At 44.2% G+C, this 22,275-nt stretch overlaps 1 protein-coding gene across 2 annotated transcripts; it reads left to right on the top strand.

The window, feature by feature from the left end:
- Positions 1–2,695: 2,695 nt before the first annotated feature.
- On the top strand, positions 2,696–15,292 carry LOC118583017 (ADP ribosylation factor like GTPase 14 effector protein). 2 transcript variants are annotated; one of them, XM_036186269.1, is made up of 5 exons: positions 2,696–2,821; positions 9,160–9,642; positions 11,443–11,570; positions 13,303–13,527; positions 14,234–15,292. In XM_036186269.1, the coding sequence occupies exons 2-5, from the start codon at positions 9,217–9,219 to the stop codon at positions 14,286–14,288; spliced, it is 834 nt and encodes a 277-aa protein (XP_036042162.1). In that variant the 5' UTR covers positions 2,696–2,821; positions 9,160–9,216; the 3' UTR covers positions 14,289–15,292. The 2 variants fall into 2 exon arrangements, with proteins under 2 accessions (XP_036042162.1, XP_036042163.1); XM_036186270.1 differs by lacking the exon at positions 2,696–2,821 and adding an exon at positions 7,052–7,629.
- The last annotated feature ends 6,983 nt before the right edge of the window (positions 15,293–22,275 follow it).

The raw sequence follows: 22,275 nt of genomic DNA, 5'->3' as shown, positions 1-22,275 counted from the left end.
TCGTAAGGAACAGTTGGCACCCCCTAGTGGATAGAACCCAAAATGCCTCATGATGTTGCGGCTGAGGAACTAGGAGGGAGGGAATGCTCTCTTGCATTATCCCCATGGAGACACAGCCTTATGAGGCATTTCACCAACACAAGAGACTTCCGGGTCAGGCTCCTCCCTTTATTCCACACTCTTTTTTTTTTTTTTTTTTTTAAGTTTTACAGTTTTCATCATGATAAAACACAGCCTCTAATTTAGCATAAAAAGGACACCCTTTGTCTTCTGCTTGCCTCCTCCAGCTTTCCACTCCAACGATGCTGAGTGCCTTTGCAGCTTAATTAAGGATGGATAAAATTCATAAGAAGTGGTAACTGTAGCCAGTAAGTATGCGAGTAGCTGAGGAGATAAATGCAAAGCTCGTAGGATGTTTTAAATTTAGGATATGAGTATGTGTGCACTTTGTGAAACATAGGCAGAATTGTGTTAAATATATGTAGTAAGTTAGTAAACTACACAGCATGCCAAAGTTAAAATAAATAGAAAATATGATAGAACAGAGGGTCACTTGCAGTCAAAAACGGGATAGAAAAACTGTTAGGAAAAATCATGGTATGTCTAAACTGACAATTTTGTCAGACCCAATTCAGTCACATTTAGGTGGAGACACCCAAAATAGTCTCATATGTTGTCTACCCACTGCCAGGTGTAGGTTACCCCTTTCAAGCTGTTGGCAGAGAGTCTCACAGACTTCCAAAACAACATGGCCATTTGGAATGGAGGGTTCACTGAGACCACCAAATTGGACCACTCCATGGATAGAAGATGTTAATTGATGATCAAATTGTCAAGGCTATGTGTGAGCAGGGGAGGGGGATAAGGAAAACAGAAATAGCAGAAAAGCCATCAGAGCTTTTCTTTGAGCTGATATATGCTAATTGGCTGGGAACAAGACACCCTTGCCCAAGGTAGTTGACCTTTGGCACTGGGCTAAGGGAGGCTCCTGAAGGATTAGGGAGGTTCATTGTTAAACAGAAACCTGCCATTAGGCTTCTGTTTACCTGGCCAGATCCCTTCTGTTTAGGGCATGTCACCAGCACTGCCCCACCCCCCCAACTGAACAGGGAGGACCCCATAAAGCCCTGTCAGCTGAGGCCTCTTGGCAGTTGATGGATATTGGGGAAGAGTCAGTTTTCTTTGGGGCTGTAACTCCTGATATTCTTCCATGAGTGGCCCTACACAGAAAACACTGAACACTGAATGGACTCTCTGACTCTGGGAATGAGAAATGGTGGGAGGATTTGGGAGGATTTGTTGACCTCAAAGTTGCCCCAAGGATGAATACGGAGAAGATAATCTTGCAGGGCAGATACCATGAGCAGGCCGCCTCAGAAAAAGAGGAAGTCCAAAGCTAAGTTTACAAAGCATACTTAAGCTCTGGCCAGCATCTGAAGCAAAAACTTGGAAGCAAAGAAAAGTACAAGGGAATCCTGACTAGATGTAGGCATGCCCTTGTCTCTTCCCTTTCGGGTTAATCCAATGGGGCAGGGACCTGGTTAGGTGACCTCTACAGTTTAAGATAATGCACTTTCCCTTCCCAGAATTCCGAGCCCTTTGTGCAGCCCCGAAGAGCAGGGCCTTGGTTAGGTTTGGCTGATCTGGCTGGGTCTGCCTTACTTTCTGAGGCCTGACTCAAAATTGTATAACTGTACTTTTCTTTGCTTCCAAGTTTTTGCTTCAGATGCTGGCCAGAGCTTAAGTATGCTTTGTAAACTTAGCTTTGGACTTCCTCTTTTTCTGAGGCGGCCTGCTCATGGTATCTGCCCTGCAAGATTATCTTCTCTGTATTCATCCTTGGGGCAACTTTGAGATCAACAACTTGCCTGCCCTGGGTTTTTCTATTTAAACTCTAATAAATTGAGTTTCTGTTTGAGCCTATTCTTGATTCTTTTATTAATAAAACAAAGATCCCCAGGAAGGTACCCAAGTTCTCAGGTATCATATGTTGAGTCTGCAGGGATGCCCCAAGACTTCTGGTAATGCTTTCCTCCCTTTTAATTCTTTAACTGGCAGAGAATGAACCCATTCCTGCACCTCTAGATGGCATCAGTGGGGGTGGAGTTGACCCAAACAAATCATATGCATGTATGAAATTCTCAGAAGAAATCACTGCATTCACAGCCGTATGTAAACAGAGTTCTAGGCTCCAGCTTCAATTACGTGTCTGAAACCCTGTCTCAAAAAACAAAACAAAAACCACAGCTCAAAACAACAACGATAGTTTCAGTCTCTCCCCTCCGCCCAAAAAAAATGTAAAGGTTAAATTCCTGGTACCTTTCACTCAAAGCACTATTTTCATAGTGTATAATAAAAGAGAGGGGTTCAGAATGTATTTCAGTTGGAATGAAGCAAATTAAAATGTAAGACTTTGAAGTGTCCGTTCCTGACTTGCTTTTAACTCACCCTGCCCAGAACAGATTTACAAACGAAGTTAAGGAAACTCGCAGTCGCTAAGGGCCTCCCAACACCCGAACCTCCGGGGAGGTGCAAGCACCCCAGGGCGAGCATCTGAAGCAACTCTTGCTTTGGATTGAATCATCCCCCTCCTCCCTGAACCCAACCCTTCCGCCTCCGGAGGAGGCCGAACTGGCTTCCGCTCTAGGCAGCTCCCGGCTCGTTTTCACTGGTGCACGCGGCCTCTCTAGCCGCACTCGCCGTCCTCTCGGTGTCAGCGCGGGGAAGGCGGGAGTGTGGAGTGCCGAGTCTGGCCTGTGCAGATACGGTGCTTCCGGAGACCGGCGGAGACCTGTGGCAGCTCAGGTGGACAGGGCCGCACGTGAGTGGAACGTAGGGGGCCGCGGGGTACACGGAGGAGGGTTGGGAGGGGAGGCCTGCACGGCGGAGGGGGCTTGCGGCTTGCAGCAGCCGGACACCACGCCGTGCCCTGACTACAGTCGGTCCGCCACCGCCTGCAGTTTTGTAGTTTGCACTAGGAGTTGAATCCGGGGCCTCGCTCAAGCTGCAGGGCTCCGGGGCAGAGCTGCACCCCCTGCCTCATCGGTCTGGGGACTCGCTCTTGCTGAACTGCTTCCAACCCTACCAGCCACCTGAGTAGCTCAGATTACAGATGAGAGTAACCATGCCTGGCTCTTTAAAGTTTTGTTGGTTTAGTTTGATTTATTTGTTTTTCCAGACAGTTTCTCTGTGTAGCTTGCGCCTTTCCTGGAACTCGCTTTGGAGACCAGGCTGGCCTCGAACTCACAGAAATCCGTCTGCCTCTGCCTCGGGAGTGCTGTGATTAAAGGCGTGCGTCACCTCGCCCGACTTTAAAAACAATTTTAAAAACTACTTGATAAGTGTGGGTGTTTTGCCTGCTTGTGAGTCTGTGCTCCAGCGCATGCCCGGTACCCAGGGAGGTCAAACAGGGCGCCTGATTCCCTTGGAACTGTAGTTACAGAGGTTGTGAGCCACCGTGCGGGTGCTGGGAACTGAACCCAGGTTTTCTAGAAGAGCAGCCGGTGCTCTTAACTCTGACACATCTCTCCAGCCCCCTCTTTAAGTTTTTAATTCACAATCTTCTCAGCCCTAGCCATGTGATTTGGTTAAGCATTCTAGTGGGTTGGGTTTTTGTTGTTTTTAAATTCCTACCCTAGTATCGTGTACATGATAGGTGTTTGTTGGACCTGTCCGATGGTTTGAACCATTCTGATGTGGCTGTGACATAGGGGCATTAATGCGTGCATCCCATACAGGGTTGGGGTGGAAATTAAAAAGAACGAGGTGTGATGATTCTATAAAGCAGGAAGACTTGAAATTCTTTTTCATGGGTTGGTGGAAAGCACACTGTATGGTGCCTGCCTTCACGCTCTGAGGTGATACTGGGAAGAACTGCTCTGAGCAAGTAGGATGTACAAGCGGCTTGATGTGGTAGTAGTTGGAGAACATGAAACCCCAGAGCCAGCATAGGAGGAGGTTTTGGCCAGTGAGTGATTGGCCAAAGTTGATGGACCTAGAGACAGTGCAACCTGAAGTTGGGCTAAGAAGTATTTTTGCCGGGTGGTGGTGGTGGTGGTGGTGGTGGTGGTGGTGGTGGTGGTGGTGGTGGTGGTGGTGGTGGTGGTGGTGGCGGCGGCGGCGGCAGCAGCAAACGCCATTAATCCCAGTCAGTACTCGGGAGGCAGAGGCAGGCGGATCTCTTCCGTAAGATCGAGGCCAGCCTGGTCTCCAAAGCGAGTTCCAGGAAAGGTGCAAAGCTACACAGAGAAACTCTGCCTCGAAAACAAAACAAAAAAAAAAGTTTGTTTTTTATTTCCAGCGGGGATGAGCAGTTCATGAAATTCATAAATGAAAAAAACAAAGCAGATGCCGGAAATCCTGAGTTTCCTGTTATATAAAATCCCCAGGAATTCAGTTAATGCTATTTAAAAAAACAAAAATAAGGTTGGGCTATGGTGATGCACACCCTTAATCCCAGCACTTGCAAGCAGAGGCAGGCGGATCTCTGTGAGTTTGAGGCCAGCCTGGTCTACAGAGTGAGATCCAGGACAGATTTCAAAGCTACACGGAGAAACCCTGTTTCCAGTGGGGGGGGGGGGGGGGGGCGGAGCCGGGAGCCAGTGGTTTAGTTAAATACTTGTCAGAAGTCTTTTGGGAAAACAAAATAGATACATATACAGGACCACATGTATCCAAGAAGGGCCTGCAGACCCACTGATCCATTCAGGAGTTAAAGTATAATGTAGTCAGGGTTAGCATTGGTCAGTAAGAATGTCTAGGTATAATCTTGAAAGTATTTGAACACTTGGGTTTTATTAGAACTATTGGGAAATTTCCTTATAGTTCAAATTCATGAGATCCCAATTAGCAAAATGTTTTAGTGGGGTGGTGTTTGTTATGCACTTGTTACTAGAAACTGTATTTTCTCTTGCTTTGGGAATTTTTTTTTAAGATTTATTTATTATGTATCAGTGTTCTGTCTGCATGTATCCCTGCAGGCCAGAAGAGGGCACCAGATCTCATTACAGATGATTGTGAGCCACCATGTGGTTGCTGGGAATTGAACTCCAGGAACTTTGGAAGAGCAAGCAGTGCTCTTAACCTCTGAGCCATCTCTCCAGCCCCACATTGGGAATTTTATAGACTACACTTATCAGAAAGAATGTCTGGGACCTACTGATCTTTCCTATTAGTTTATTTAATTTCTTTTTTGAGATAGTGTTTCTCGCTATGCAGTCCTGGAACTCACTGTGTAGACCAAGCTGGCCTGGAATTCGGAGATGTGCCTGTCTCTGCCTCCAGAGGACTGGCAGCCTTCTTCTAATTATCCGCAGAAGGGAAAGACTGGTCAATCATTACCATCACACACGTATACATGATAAAGGTTTGCATTTATCAACCAAGTAACTGGTTAGAAATCAGTTTAAATGAAAAGATGTTTTGTTGGTAAGATGTTTGTGGTGAATTAAAGGTATAGACTGACATAGTCCACAGTGAGTTAGGAAGTCCATGGACGCTCACCACCTGTTTACTGCGGATTTCATCAGAGGGTGTGATTCTGGTTTCTGCTGGGTCTGAGTAATTCACAAGCCGTAAACAATAGTATTTCTGAGCTGGTACAGTGACTCTCACCTGTAATCAAGAGGCAGTCGCTGGGAAAAGAGATGCAAAGAGCTAGTGGCGCAACTTTAACCTGTAAGAGCCAGAAAGAGCTGGAGAGAGGGATGGAGGGATGGAGCAGAGAAGAAACAGCCCGCATGTGAGCTTTAGAAGGCCAAATGTGACCGCTCAAGATGGATGACTGCCTAAAGGTCATAGTAACCTGACTCTTGACCATACATAACCGACGACTTATCAGGAAGCTGATGACACTTCCCCAGGCCGACTGCCTTGACTCAGGCGTGTGCACTTTTTCACTGATGGTTCACCCAAGTAAATGGTGTTGTTAGGCCACTATAACTTTTGTTTTTATTGCAACAGTTTGTGTGTGATCAGGTTATATGTGTGATAGGGGAGGAGGGCGCTGGTGTACATGAAGACCAGAGGTTGATGGTGAGTGTTCTCAATCGTTCTCTACTGTGTGTTTTGAGACTGAGTCTCTGCTCTGCCTGGAGTGTCCTAGTTCAGTGAAATTCCCTAGCAACAAGCCCCAGGGATCCTCCTGTCTCCAGGATTACAGATGTGCACCAATGCACTGGACTTCTCTGCTTTTGTGGTTCCTAGGGCTAATACCTGGGTCCTTAGGCTTACATGGCTAACACTGGGCCATCTGTCTGTTACCAACAGCCTTGTCTGAGAAAGAAGCACCAACCCTCAGATACGGCATTTAAACTGTGCCATTCCTGTAAATGATTCTTCAAGAAATCAACTTTAGCAAAGGCTCTGTGCTTACTAGAAGGCTCTGAAACTGGAGTTGCCAAATTTAGCGATAAAGGTACAGGATTGCCCCATTAGATATTAGTTCAGACAGATGGGATTAACTTATTAGCAATATGTGGGACATAATTAAAATAAATCTTTTAATCCATTATCAGAAGCTCAGATTGACAAACTTGGCTGATAACTCTGAGTCTGATAACAGCTGTAGACACTTCTTTAAACATTGACACCAGAGAGACCCTTACTTTAAAACAATACAGTGGCAGGGGCTACAGAGATGGCTTAGCACTTAGAGCACCGACTGCTCTTCTGGAAGACTGAGGTTGAATCCCCATCACCCAGTGGCAGCTCACAACTGTAACTCCAGTTCCAGTATCCGGTGCCTCAGTGGCAGCTCACAACTGTAACTCCAGTTCCAGTATCCGGTGCCTCACTTTCTAGCATTGCATCCATGTAGTACACAAACATCCGTGCAGGCAAACACCTGTACACATTAAAAATGCAGTAATTAGACAGGCAATTTAACAGTTGACCCATCAAAAATTATAGTACTCTAGAAGCTGGGGTTTTTAAAACTAAACTTCCTGAGTTCTGAGACAACATTTTCCCTCTTTTGAGACAGCCTCTAGCCCAGACTGGCCTCCAGGGGCTTCGTAGTAACTGAGGATGACCTTGAATTTCTAATCATTCTGCCTCTATCTCCAGTGTAAGAGTATATGCCATCACTCCTGTTTATACAGTGCTGGGAATTGAACCCAGGGCCTTATGTCTAATTCAGGGAATTTAGGGCAGAATACTCTTGAGTTTCCTGTTCCGGGCCATTATTAAGGATTCCATCTACATGCTGAATTGTGAATTTTTTTTCTCCTGTATCTAAGATCATTTCTACCTTGTTTTCTCCTTCACTACTCTATCCGACTCTCTCCTTGGGTTTCAAGGGTCCCTGTAAGAAGTGGCAGCCAGCACTTCCATCTCATTCTCTCTTTCATCCAGATCACCCACCAAGATGGGTGTCTTATTGTACATAGCAACAGCCATGCAACTGCCATCATGAATCGCTGGCAGTCTCATCCTAAGCATGCTTTCTCAAGGACTACAGTGTGTTCTCTGCTTCTTCAGCTGACTTCAGGCCACCGTAATACTTGCACAGCAGACCCCACAGTTTGTTTCATTAACTTTCTTTCCCTGGGAAGACCTGATCAAACATCTGCCTACCACAGGTGGGACGCCAACCTCTGATGATCCACCCAAGTACCGGCTGGTGAGCCAGTGAGTTTATTTATTTGGCTTATGTTATAGAGTAGTGATGAGAGAACCCCTGAGACAGCTACAGAGGCTCACCCCATCATGCACGACAACCACTTGGAGGCTAGATCCTTGAGGCCTTTCTTCGTTAACCTATCCCTTCCTGTGAAGGTTTCCCTCGTCATTGTAGTGTCACTGTGTCAGTTCGTTGCTATGGGTACCAGACCAAAGAAGTCACTGCTCCAAGATGGCCGGGGGGGGGGGGGGGGGGGGGGGTGTTATGCTGTGCCCAGAGAGAAAAGCCATACTGCCATGGGCTCACATCACAGCCCTCTATAGTTTCTTGTAAAGATTTTAATGTTTAAGCTTTGCATCCGTGGTTCTTCATCTATAGCTGGTGTTTGTTCATCCAGAAGAGATCTAATTTCGTTTTGTTTCCACATTAGTCAATAATCCTCTTCACTTGGATTTTTTAATGCCCATCTATTTTTAGTACCACGTCATACACCAACCCCAATCTGTTCACATGTATTTGTCTATACTACAGCCATACCATACTGTCTTTAATCATCTTTCTAGTAAATCAGCTGTTCCTTTCTTTCACGTTTTTCTTGGACCTTTACTCTTTCATGTAAACCAGCTTTCAAACTCCCAACAAGGTGGGATAGAATTTCCGATTGTCTTTTGATTGAAACAGTATTGAATTTGTAGAATTCTGTAAGGGCTCTCATGTATTGTGTGAACCATACAGTATTCTGGTTCCCAGCATCCTCGTTAAATCTATTAGTCTAAGCAATTTGTCTTTTGAACCTCTTTTCTCACATGGATATTTTATTTATACTGAAATGTGATTTTATTTGTATATTAATAAAATTGCCTTGGGGTCAGAGCAAGCCATAGCAGAAGCTGGGCGGTGGTGGTGCACGCCTTTAATCCCATCACTTGGGAAGCAGAGCTAGGCAGGATCTCTGTGTGTTCAAGGATACAGCCAGCATGGCGACACACGCCTTTAATCTCAATGCCAACCATAGAAAACCTGGAGGTCTGTACAGACAGGCAGTGATGAGGAGGTCATGTGGCTGGGTTTACAACCAATGAGAAGGCAGAACAGAAAGTCTATATAAAAGACAGGACACAGGAAGTAGCTCTCTTGCAGAGAGGAAAGACAGAGCAGCAGTGAAGGGTAAGGTTTTCAGCTCTCAGCTATTGCTCTGACCTCTTGGCTTTTAACTCTGCAATTGGCTCTGTGTTTCTTATTTAACAAGATGGTTACATCTACAATATTTCCTGTTTCTTCTTTCTCTCCTTAAATCATGTAGCTGTGATAGGAAGTATTCTGGTGTAGTTCTGACCTGACAAGGACTGTTTCTCACATTCCATGATTAAGTACATTCTGTACTGTATTAATTACTTACCGAACTGTATCAAATCATTCCTACTCCTTGTTTGCTGTGTTTTGCTTTTGTTTTCTAAAGAAGTGCTGCATTTGACTACTTTTTGCAGTTTTCCAAATCAGAGTGTTCAGTGTAAATCTGTCTTTAATGTTTTCTCTAGGTTGACCTACCAAAGAGATTTCTAGATAAAAACAGGGGAAGCGTGCTAGACTCAAGGATGATGGATCCATGTTCAGTTGGAGTCCAGCTTCGGACCACACATGACTGCCATAAAACCTTCTATACTCGGCACACAGGTTTCAAGACTTTGCAAGAACTGTCATCAAATGACATGCTTTTACTTCAGCTTAGGACTGGAATGACACTTTCTGGGAATAATACAATTTGTTTGCATCATGTGAAAATTTATATCGACAGATTTGAGGAGTTACAGAAGTCATGTTGTGACCCATTTAACATACACAAAAAGCTAGCCAAAAAGAATCTGCATGTAATTGACTTAGATGATGCCACGTTTCTTAGTGCAAAGTTTGGAAGACAGCTGGTACCTGGTTGGAAGCTTTGCCCCAAATGTACCCAGATCATCAATGGAAGTGTGGATGTTGATTCAGATGACCGCCAGAGAAGGAAACCTGAATCAGATGTATGTATACATGCAATTGTAAATGCTTTCTACAGTTTGGTACTTTCAAGCTAGACAGAGTAACTATGAGGAATCATAATTACATTTTTATCACATTCATTAGCATACAACAGATTTAAAGTTGAGGTGAAAGAAAATTATGTTTCAAATGTTTCCATACACTCAAGGTCCAGAATGAGCAGTAAACAAGGGCTTAGAAAGAGCATAATGTGCCCAAGACTCCAAGGCTGCAGCTTCTATTCTTAGACCTTAGGAAGAAGCCATTAGGAATGGCCTTTAGAACATTGGCACAGACCGACTTGGGGAACTTAGATCCTTTTCTGGTACTAAGTAGCTAATGGATGTGTCACCTACTGGACACTACACACCAGGAAGAATGTTCCTTTTTGTGCAGGACTGCTTTAAAAAAGAAAAAAAAAAAAAGAGTTAAAGACCTGGCTTAGGATTGATTTTTGTTTGGTTTGATATGGAGACTGACTAAAGCTGACTGGAACTCTTCATGTAGTCAAGACCAGTGTTCAGTCTCATGGCAGGGATCTTGTGTCAGCCTCCCCGAACTAGGATTCCCAGGCACGAGTCCCAGTGCCCAGGAGTCATTAAGTTTAATGTCGGTTTTTCTCCTTTGAAATTATCCCGTTCCTCTTTAAGAGTTTGAAATATTTGTGGCTTTTTCTTAAAAGATTTATTTATTTATTATGTATACAGTATTCTGTTTGCATGTATGCCTGCAGACCAGAAGAGGGCAACAGATCACATTACAGATGGTTGTGAGCCACCATGTGGTTGCTGGGAATTGAACTCAGGACCTCTGGAAGAACAAAGCAGTGCTCTTAACCGCTGAGCCATCTCTCCTGCCCCCTTTGTGGCTTTTCTTACTGCTTCTGCCTCCAAATTCTGGATATAGCTAAGGTTAAACTTAGGGGGTTCCCTGTGCTCAAAGAGACATAGTTTTACATCGTAAAGTATGAAATACTATGCCTCTTCCCTAGTCACGTGCCCATATGCAGGTCATTTCACTCAGAGGAGTTGAGGCTCCTGAAGCCGTCTGTGCTGTCAGGGGCACCTCTCAGTTTCTCTAAGCACTGTATGATTCTTGCTGCTAGCGTACTTCCTCACTTTCCTCCTTTTTGCTGTATTAATAAACCAAATTAAAATTTTCAGTTGTATGTAGTATGTTCCCCTCAGGCCTGTCTACAGGACCCAGCGCTATCAGCAGGTCGTCATAGATACCTGCTGATTCTGTCACTTCAGCATCTTCACCTCGTGTCCATTGTTCTCACATGACCAGTGTCCCATCATCTAGTCTTGACTTGGGGTGTATGAAAACATTTCGAAAACCACTTTTACCTCCTCAAATAGCAAACTTAAACATCAGAATTTTGTTTTGCCAAAGCCTTACAAAAATGTTTCAGTACAGTTTAAAACATGAAGCCTCATTGCTTCTCTCTTAACGTCAGAGGTTGTGAAGGACCAAGGGAATTGTTATTTGGAACCCTGGTTCTGCACTGTTGGGTTGTGTAATGGTTTTGGCTGTCTTCCCTCCTCTGGTGGCAGCAGCCATTGCTGTCTTGAGTGTACCAGTCTCTGGCACCTGCTGTCCAAGAGACCACAGAAACAGTACAGATAATTCACTACTATAGTAAAGGTGGAATCGAGACTAGAAGAATGGATTTTCCCACGTTTCTTTTCATACGTGTCCCAAACTGCCTTCCCGAGTGGGGACGCACTGGGCTGATGCTAAGTCCAGCACTACTGTGTGGTGGCAGATTGGAATGTACAGTTTTCCTTTCTTTCTTTCAGGGAAGAACTGCTAAGGCTCTGAGGTCACTGCAGTTCACAAACCCGGGAAAGCAAACTGAATTTGCTCCAGAAAGTGGAAAAAGGGAGAAAAGGAAGCTTACCAAGAACTCGAGCGCTGCCTCTGACAGGTGGGCTGCTGGCTCCCAATCTGTAGATTGTCAACATGCTGATTCCCATCGGCTTTGCCTCCACAGTTTCCCTTAACTTTCTATTTTCTGACCAGTCATTTTAAATTGTATTCTGAATTTGTGAACCTTCTGAAAGCCTTGGCTATTACTCATGGGAAAGTAAGGTGTGCTTTGGAATTCTGGAAGCTTGTTTCTGAGACAGTAGCGTGAGGTGAAGGACACGTAATGTTTTAGAGTGAGAATTAAATGAATTAAAATGGTATTTGGCCAAGTGACCGTGTGTGGAAATTTGATACTGATGATCTCTTCTTAATCTGTTTGCTTCCTGGGAGACAGCTGACCCAGAAGTCATCGCATTTATGAGTACCCAAGAGTACTTTGGATTTTGCACAGGTCCGAAGTAGACACACGGTTTTAGTGCAGTCAACAGAATGAACAAGAACTAAGTCATTTAAAATACGTCCTTAAAGCCGGGCAGTTGTGGCACACGCCTTTAATCCCAGCACTGGGTGGCAGAGCCAGGTGGATCTTTGTGAGTTCGAGGCCAGCCTGGTCTCCAAAGCGAGTTCCAGGAACGGCGCAAAGCTACACAGAGAGAGAAACCCTGTCTTGAAAAACCAAAAAAAAAGTCCTTAAATTGAGTGTCAAAAAATACTGACATTTATTATAACAGATCAGGCTATCTGGAATCAGCATTTTTACCTTTATTCCATCTCTTAAGTTTTCCTGTTGAGTGATTTAAAATGTTTTCAGACCATATTTGCCAGAAGTCATTAAGAAACATGAAACAGATTGATTAGCATGTAAGACCTCTAGGGGAGGCTGTGTCCTGTATTACTTGGTAACTAGTGAAACAAGTCGCTACCAACTGCTCATTCCTGTGTAAGCTTGTGTAAAGCCACTTGAGGGGACATTTCCTTACAGAATTCTTTTTCTTCTAATTATATTGTGTACACATCCAAGTGTGTATGTGTGCAAATGCATGTATATACCATGGTTGTGTGTGAAAGTCTGATATGGGATGTCGTTCTGTTTGCTGTGAATATGTGTTGCTCCGATAGGTTGATAAATAAAACACTGGCCAGTAGCCAAGCAGGAAGTGTAGGTGGGGTAAGCAGACAAGGAGAATTCTGAGAAGAGGAAGGCTGAGTCAGGAGACAAGATGATAAGGCAGAACTGAGAAAAGGTACCAAGCTATGTAGCTAAACAGAGATAAGAATTATGAGTTAATTTAAGTATAAGAGTTAATCAGTAATAAGCCTCAGCTAACTGAGCAGTTATAAATAATATTGAGCCTCTGTGTGATTATTTTATAAAAGGCTACAGGACTGTGGTTGAGAGATTTGTCCTGACCGCTGGGGCCTGGCAGGACCAAAAGAGAAACTTTCAGGCTACAGAAGTCAGAGGAAATCTGGCATTTGTTTCTGCCCCCTGTCTTGGGTTCAGGGGTCACCCTAGTTATCAAACTTGCCCGCCCGCCAAGCATGTTTACCATCTGAGCCTTCGAGGCCTTTTGACTTTCGGCACGTAAAGTCTGGTCACCTCTTCTCATCTGAAAATTCTTCTGCAGAGTATAGATTAGGCCCTGAGCCTGATAAATGATGTGCTGGTTTAGAGGGCTTCATTACTACAGAAAAATACTTTCCTCCTTAATTTTTCCAGTATCTTATTTTCAACTAAATATTTAAAGTGGTATTGTGTGTGAAGTGCAGCTCACTGCTTTGTTTTACAGACAGATTATTCCAGCAAAGAGTAAAGTCTACGACAGCCAGGGTCTGCTCATTTTCAGTGGCATGGACCTCTGCGACTGCCTTGATGAGGACTGCTTGGGATGCTTCTACGCCTGTCCCACCTGCGGGTCCACCAAATGTGGAGCTGAGTGCCGCTGTGACCGCAAGTGGCTGTATGAGCAAATAGAGATTGAAGGAGGAGAGATAATCCATAATAAACATGCTGGGTAATTTATAGTATCAAACTATGGGGTCTTTAAACCTCTGCCTCTCCCCCTCCCCCTCCCCCTCCCTCTCCCCCTCCCCTCCCTCTCCCCCTCCCTCTCCCTCTCCCCCTCCCTCTCCCCCTCCCTCTCCCCCTCCCTCTCCCCCTCCCTCTCCCCCTCCTCTCCCTCTCCCTCTCCCTCTCCCTCTCCCCTCCCTCTCCCCCTCCCTCTCCCCCTCCCTCTCCCTTTCCCTCTCTCTTTCCTCCCCTTTCCTCTCCCTCCCTCTCTCTCAAATTCTGTCGCTTTGAAATGCAGTTATAGCCTAGTTGTTGGAAAATAAATCTGAAACACTTCAGTATGAACTTGGTTGCATTTGGGGTGCTTTACAGTTGTTTATTTGATGTAAATTTAGATGGGTTGTTTCTCCAGAGCCAGCTTTAAGCCTGTCTTGGCCAGTCTAACAAATGTAGGTAGTTTGCACCTTTTGGGGTTCCCAATGCATCTATTTCAGTAGGATTGATTTAGTTGAACCCTACCCATCTCATAGCAGCCTGTGCAGATTTGAGTTTTCCGTAGTATGCCGTTAGCTGCATGGAGTTCTAACTGAGCAGTGCAGGAGTCAGGATGTGCTTAGCAGCTGTGCTTCATGCTCTGTGCCAATCGTGAGCTTCTTTTCTGTTCTGCCAGTGGTTGCTCTCTGTACAACTGTTATTTAATTCACTTACAGCAAAGCATGTGGTCTATTATCTCCCTGTCACCCATATGATATTTTACAAAAGTGATCACCCAAATAACTGGCCAGCAAAGACGAAAGTGCAACAAAGAAGTGAGCAGTGACCGTTCTGGAATTAAATTTGGATCAGTCGTAAATGGAATTGTAGAAGGCATCGCTGGTAACGGGAGTATTGATATCATTGCTGGTCGGGGGACAGATGTGCATCAGAGGAACCTGGTGATGGAAAGTTACCCATATCTCTGAGGAAAGTGGCTATGGTGAGCAGGAAGATTGTGCCAGCAAAGTGATGGTGAAAACTTCACATTCAAGGCTGTTTATTGTAAATAGATATCTCACAACTTTGAATGTTCAGAAAGGTTCCTATTTAATGTTAACCAAACAAGCAATCACTGTTCAGACTAATTTGGGGCAATAAAATAAAACTCCAGTTCTTAATACATAAACTTTACTTTTCTTGTCCATTTGTAGCTACAACATTTTTTTTGATGGGTATTTAAAGGGTCGTATAGGAATCCTCATTCCCCTTGGTTATTAGCATTTCTTTGGTGGTGTGGCCCTACACTGTTGTGCAGATAGGCCCAGCCCTTAGCTGAGAACAGGGCCTGTAACACAAAATTGCTCCATGCAACAGAGTAGTTGAATGTTAGGCTGTTTTGAAAATAACCTAGATGCCTAAGTGCTAAAATACAGTTCTTCCAACTAGAGATGAACACAAATGCTCATTACACTATCTGTTTTTCACTTTTTAATTTATGCATTCTTGATGAAAATTTGTTCCTGGGGAAAAATTCTTTCCTCTTTTTACATGTAAAGCATGAGTACAGTCCATAAATGAGTGAACATTTGTCATGGTCGCTGTTCCATTACTGTGAAGAGACACCATGACCAAGACAACTCCTATAACAGAAAGCAGTTTCAGAGGCTTAATGTATTATCATGGCAGAGAGTGGTGATATACAGACAGATGTTGGAACAGCATCTCAGACCTTTGCATTGTTATCCACAGGCAGAGAAAGAGACAGACTGGGCCTGGTCTGGGCTTTTGAAACCTCAAAGCTTATCCCCAGTGACACACTTACCTCCAACAAGACCACACCTCCTAATCCTTAGCAAATAGTGCCACTCCCTGGTGATTAAGCATTCAGAGGGGCTATGGGGGCCATTTTTTATTCAGAACATCACAGCATTATTTCTGTGCTGTTAGAACTGATACCCATACAGTGAGGATTGAGAGTTCTAAAAATGTCCCTTCAGGGGGTAATGAAAAAAATGGAGAAACTAGAACTTGTGGGATAGAAATTTCTGGATATTGACTAAATCTCAGGGGGAAATCTGTATGGTGTTTGTGGGGCAAGGGGAGTGACTCTAGACTTTTTAATAACTGAAGCCTTTTGGAATTTCTGTCATTTGGGACAGAGCCACTAAACCAAGGGTCTGTTGTTTCTGAATACAGTATCTCAAACTTAATAGTTTGGAATATTGTACAGCTTTGAAGCTAAATTTATATAGTCAGTTTGAGTTGACCATTAGAATATTGTTTTTGTTCATTTTGTTATCTCTCTACACTCACTAGTTTTCCTTTGATAAAATTTTTACCTTGGTACTTTTAACTTAAAATTTTTATTTGGCCCAGGTACCAGAATCCAATCAGTTCTTGGATCTGAATTTCAGTTGAGCAGTATCAATAAGGTTTTTAACTACATTTTAAAAGTTAAAAGGCAGAATTGTTTATTTTTTCTGGCTTAAGGAAATATTTTGTAGGGATATAGGAAGACTCCAGTTTTATCTGAATCCTTAAGATCATTTGGTTTTAGTGATTTTTTTTTCCTTAATCCTGTTTTGGCTCCTAAATGTGAGTTAGGACTGTACATTGCTTACACTCTTCAGAGAGAATCTGGTGTGTGTTTTGTTTTCCTTGTATCACAACCTTACTACATAGCACAGGCTGGCCTTGGAGCTCTGCAGTCTTATTACCTCAGCCCTCCTGGGGTGACATGCATGTGTCACCCACATAGCATGCGAAGTTGTTATAGGCGTTTATTTTGCTCACAGTCTATTTCTGATGGAGAAAAGACTTTATATAAAATGGCTGTATTTCAGCATTCCTGAACAGATGTTTTTGTAAACAGTAATAACTTTTTCCAAGGGGAAACTTCTTGAACACTTTTGCTGTTTGTTCTTTGTCCATTTGGGGACCAAACAATGAGCATATTGCAGTGTTTATAGGCAAATGTATATCTGCTCTTGAGTAAACTAATAAAGACTGTATTTTAGAAATAACACGGGCTTGCTGTTCATTATTTTTAAGTATGTGTGTGAGCAGTGTGCATGTGTATGTGTGCTTGTGGATGTTCAGGCCCAACAATGACTTGAATGTCTCCTCAGTCACTTGTCATATTATTTACTGATGCTATGTGACTCACTGGCCCTGGAGCTTACTGATTGGACTCTTCTAGCTAGTCAGCTTACAAAGGGGGGTCACCCTGAGCTCTGTGATTATAGGTGGGCTACTGCACCCACAAACTTGTAGTGGGTGCTGGGGATCCAAACCCATCCTCACTTGAGCACAAGCACTTTATCCACTGAGCCATCTTGCCACTGAAAAGAATCCCTTTCTGTTGTTGGTTGGTTGTTTAATAAGAGCATTTGAGTCTTTGGGAAAGTGTTACTGCCCAGAAATCCATATTCCTGTCTTTCTACTCACACTCCTTACCTCCAAAAAGGTAATTAAAAGTTGGTTGACAGTGCAGAACAAGGGAGTGTGTCCCAGCTGGACTGACCTTCCAGGTTAAACTTCCCACTAAATCACAGTCACCCTGTGAAAAAGCTTACAGTGCTTATTGAAAACTCTTGTGACACGTTAGTTTTTGCTGACATCTGCTGGTATCTCCTTGGAAATAAGCATCACAGACCCAAGAGCCTATGAACCCAGGAGCCAAATGACCCTTTAGTTTTGTAAGTTGATCGTATTAAGTGTTGTCAAATGGTGAGAAGCAAACTAGTTTTTAGAAATTAAAGAACATATTTAGTGTGTGAGTGCCATGGTATGGGGGGAGTCAGGACACCTGGATTCATTTCTCTCCTTCCACCTTTCCATGGATCCTCTGCTCCTTGGTTTTCTGGTTGGTAATGCTGCAGAAATCTGCCTGGAATAAGTACCCTGACACCAGTGGGAGGGGAGGAGGGGTGATGTCACCGGTGGCTGGAAGCCAGGATTGCTCCTCAAAGGCCTTGGGATTGGTCCAGTTCCAATTCCTCCAAAACCACAGCTAGAGCAGGCAAGCAAGCAGGATGGAGTGTAGGAGCAGTCAGCAGGTGGTTAAGGGCAACAGCCTTTGTTTCAGCTATTTCTCCAGGTTGTTCTGTTTTAGGTAGCAAGTGAAGTCATGCTTGGCAAATACGCGGTAGAAACAATGCTCTACATTACTAAGTAGATCAGTAAATCAGCGTCTAATAATTGCTCTCTGCTGCCATATTCTACTTCAGTAGGTGTTCCTAACATTTACATTGAGCTATCTAGTTGAGTGGATTATATAACACACTGGACTGAATCTGTTTCTCTGGAGAACAGTAACTGATAGAGTAACCCAGTTAACTTCTGTCCCAAAATAGTTCCCAGAAAGACCCTGCCTTTAAATCTAAGAAAAATCCATCGCTAGATTTTCTCTTACACAACTACGTAGGGAGAGCAGCCTAGAGTACGCATTGGAGGAACCAGAATTGTTAGGCACCTGGGCCTGCTTGCTTCTACTGAAGAAGAATGACGCCTGATCACCTGGAATGCTGCAGTGAGAGTGGGTCAGACAGCCATCTGGTCTGACCTCCATCTGAATTTCCCACAAATCCTGGCTGTGTTTCTCAATAAATAGAACTTCTTCATGAAAGAAGCCCCGTGCACTCTGCATCCTCCATCAACAGAATCCATCCTTCTTACCAATCCTTCCCCTAGACCTGAGCAGTTTCCCAATCAATAGAGCTCATTCTTATGATAAAGGCCTCAGGTACTGTGCTATAGAGGGTATTTTGCAAGGGAATTTCCATGAAGCCACCCTTGAAGCTTTGTTATGAGAATTGTCACATGGCGACTCTCTTCCCACACACACACACCTCCACACACACACACACACACATACCTGCAAAATTTTACTGAGTAAGAAAATTAAGCCACGGGATCAGACTCCAGAGCAGTGGTTCTCAGCCTTCGTGACTCGGCAACCTTTTTATACAGTTCCTCATGTTGTGGTGACCCCTAGCCAGAAAATTATTTTGTTACTACTTCACAACTATAATTCTGCTACTGTTGTGAATTGTAAATATCTGCTATCTAGGATATCTGATGTGACCCCCAAATGGGTCACAACCCACAGGTTGAGAATCACTGCCTTAGAAGTTTTGATCCAGTCTGACTGACCAAGTGTGGCTGTTTTCATTCTCACCTCTTTGAGATTTGTTTCTACCAGAGGGCTGTTATACCTGCAGGGACCACCTCACTCCACCCCACCCCACCCCACACACAACTATATCTTGCTTTATGAAGTAGAGACGTTTTGACTCCATTCTCTTACATTGAAAAAGGGTTGCTGGGCAGGAAGTCAGGAACCAGGTATTTCAATCTGGTTCCTTATATCACACCCTCTTTATTTTGCATACTATAGAGAAAATGTCTTTAACTCCTACTCGACCAGAAAAGTAGGAGGCTTGACCCATGTGCCTTGCTTAAAAATCATTTCCAGCTACAAAAACCCATCAGGATGTGCAGTTTCCTACAATTCCTACTAGGTGGGACTAGAACCATGGTTCAATGCTCAACAACACTGGTTACTTCCCACCTGGGTTGTGTTTCCAGCACCCAAATGGCAGCTTACAACTGTCTGTAACACAGGTTTCAGGGGTCTGAAAGAGCATCAGACCCCCCAGGAACTGGAATAATGATAGTGAGCTGCCAGGTGGGTGCTAGTGTTGTGCCCAGACCACGACCCACAGAAGAGACCACTGAAGACGAGCATGCCGGAATGCAAAAGCAAGGTTTAATTCTGGACATCCAAGAGCAATATAAGCCTAGGCAGGGACTTTGTCCAGCAGATCCAACACAGTGGAGGCTGGAGGAAGTGCCTGCCTCTCTGCAAGCTCAGTTTTTAAAGGCAAAAAGCACAAGGTTACATCATTTAGGGGTGCTAGTATGGGTACAATTCTGATTGGCTCACTTCTAGGGACTTACTAGAAATCATGGCTTAATCCTATTTCTAAGGGGTGGTTGCCCACCACCATTTCTTATTGGCTGCCCTCAGGTGGGGACATTTCTATGGTCAGTTACCCTGGAAACCAGGGTTGGAACATTCTTTGGTCAAGCCGTTACCTAGGGAACCAGGGAGAGGACACTCCACAGTCTGGCAGTCATTACCTCGTGACTACCGTGACTCTGTACTTTTACACTTCCTGGTTTCTGGAATCTGGGCTGACCGGTTCCAATAACTCATGGCCTGTTCCAGTAACTCATGGCCTGTACCTAAAAGGAGAAATCTTAGGCCTTAGTTTTAGGGTGAAAGCATTTTGTCCTTATTTTGGTTCCACACTAGAAACCGAACCCCAGACCCCTGGAAGAGCAGCAAATGATCTTAACCACTGGTCCATCTCTCCAGCCTACCCCCACCCCCACCCCCACCCTTTTTTTCTTTTTAACATGGGTTCTAGGGATCGAATGTGTGTCTCCCTGGCCCCTTTTTTTTTTTGTTTATTTTGAGCATATCAGCTGAAGGTCAGTGGTCGCTTCCAGGCCCAGGGTGGATGCCCCTTCTCATGTTAGCAGCACTCCTGTCCTTAAGAAGCCGGTTCCACTCCCAGGATGCATTGCAAGGCCTGGCCTCAGAGAGTTCAACACCGCCGCCACTGCCGCCATCAACACCGCCACCGCCACCATTTCTTTACGGACTTTCTAAATGTGAACACATGACTAGCCAGCTCACTCGGCCAGTGACTTAGCAATCTTTTGGCTGAGGCCAGAGTAAGACAGGTGCTCTTTTCCCCGTGGGTCTCGCACTGGCTAAAACTCAGTTCTATGTCTGATGAGCAGAAATGTTTTAACAGCTCAGGCTGCATAATTAACCCCTCAGGCAATTCAAACTGTATCAAGTACTCCAGTTCATGAGTTAGAACACAGTGCTAGAAAAGTACATCTAAGCATCAACAGCTCCTGTTCTTTCCTCTGTCCTTGCCGTGTCTCCTTGAAATACAGATGAAAGCAATGGACACAGACCACGATAGACAGAGGTTGAGTGTCTGGATCCAGTTGTTTGACGTAAAACCTAGTATTGTTGTGTGGCTCATTCATTGTCCCCTCTTGTCCACTCGGCGGCGTTTGAATACAAGGTACTGACAAATGGAACGTCAATTCTGAGAATTCCAACTGAGCTCCAGTGTGGAGTGGCCTGTTTAGAACCCATGCCCTTGGGAGTGTTCATATATTAGCAAACGGCTATGACCCACACCCAAGTCTTCAGTCCTTCCCTGAATCTTGGCCAAATCTCTAGTTGATGTGACTCTTAGTTGGATGTAGCATGACCTGGAGTCATTTGCCCTGAATGCTGCAGCAATATCAAGACACCTGCAGTAAAGCTATCCATTTTCAGTGTTTTTGTTGGCTTTGCTTCTAAAGCACTGGGCATACTTGACATTGTTTGAATGCATTCTGTACGTTATCCTGTGCTTCCCAGCTAAAGCTCAGTCTGAAGCCAAATGAGCAGGAATGCTTAATGACTCAGTCCGAATTCATTAACTTCTCAGGGAATTAGATGTATATCATTGACTCAAGTTCGTGATTTGTAATCCAAGGGCAGCAAAATTAATCTGAGCACCATCAGCTCACACTCTTCTTGCCTCTCTCTCTACAGGTGCTTAGGTCTGTGACATTGACAAAGGGGATGTGAAGATGTGGGTCCCACCAAACGAAAGGAACCCTGCAAAGTACAATGTTTTATATGTCATTTCTGGTAACAATGGTGCCCAAGTGTCAAATGTATAGTTGACGAAGTCTTAGAAAGCAGGCCATGCTTAACATGGTGGAGATGTTTGCATATTTCAAACCCCTTTTTCTGTTTTGAAATTAAATCATCACCGTAAAAACCACAATTCTCCTCTCAAAGGGAGGTAGAGATGGTTTATTCTTGAGGCAAGAATGAGTGATCATGGCCCAGGAACTCAGATTACCTCAAATACCAGGTTCAAATGTAACAGTTTTCCTGATGTTTTTACAGGTACAAAGACAATCATAAATCAAGCTGCTTCTCAAGTACATTGGTAGAAACATCAGTCAGTTACAGCAAGGTAGGGGAGCCTCTCCAGGCTTCGGATGCTAGCAGATGACATTCCTAGCCTCTAGGTTGGGTTGATGGTAGTGAGGGACCTGTTTGTACATTCCAGCAGGACTTACCTCATATTTACAAGGGTGTTAGGTCACACACACATAGGTAGGCAATCAATCACTAAGGGGCTGAGAAAGCCTAAGACAGTTGGGCTTTGGTTGAGCAGCATTCCAGCCTTCCCCACCCCTAGGCAGTCCCTGAAGCGCTGGTCAGTCAGTCTGCCTTGTAGAATATTTAAGGTGAGCAAGGCTCTTCAGGAACTTCAGTTAACAGAGTAGATTACCTTCAGCACGAATTTCACAACTTGATGTATTTCTGCAGTTTCTGTTCCAAAACACCTTTGCAGAGTCACACTGATTTCCTTACAAAAACAAAAACAAAACATGTTGCTTTAAAATTTGGATGAACTTAAAGAATCTTCCATTTGTGATAACTTTGCAATCATGGAAAACTTAGGGAAAAATAAAGGGGAGTTGAGAAAAACAGTATCTTAGCCTATCCAGGCTGCTATAACAAAGTGTCCTGGACCAAAAAGCATGTAAACAGGATAAGTTCATTTCCCAAAATTCTGGAGTCTGGTGAAGCCAAGACGCTGGTAGGGTCTGTGAAAACACTCCCCTGGGGCATGCGCAGCTAGCTCGATTTTTGCTACAGTGTTGCAGAATAGAAGGGGTG

Source organism: Onychomys torridus, chromosome 4 (genome assembly GCF_903995425.1).
Source record: "Onychomys torridus chromosome 4, mOncTor1.1, whole genome shotgun sequence".
In the NCBI taxonomy this organism is placed as follows: domain Eukaryota; kingdom Metazoa; phylum Chordata; class Mammalia; order Rodentia; family Cricetidae; genus Onychomys; species Onychomys torridus.
This window is presented reverse-complemented; position numbering and strand designations above follow the sequence as displayed.

Excerpts from the sequence above, each read along its gene's own strand:
- LOC118583017 (XM_036186269.1), top strand. The coding sequence starts at position 9,217 with ATGATGGATCCATGTTCAGTTGGAGTCCAGCTTCGGACCACACATGAC. Across the intron at positions 9,643-11,442 it reads GAAGGAAACCTGAATCAGAT|GGAAGAACTGCTAAGGCTCT; the intron begins GTATGTATACAT and ends TCTTTCTTTCAG. Across the intron at positions 11,571-13,302 it reads TCGAGCGCTGCCTCTGACAG|ACAGATTATTCCAGCAAAGA; the intron begins GTGGGCTGCTGG and ends TTTGTTTTACAG.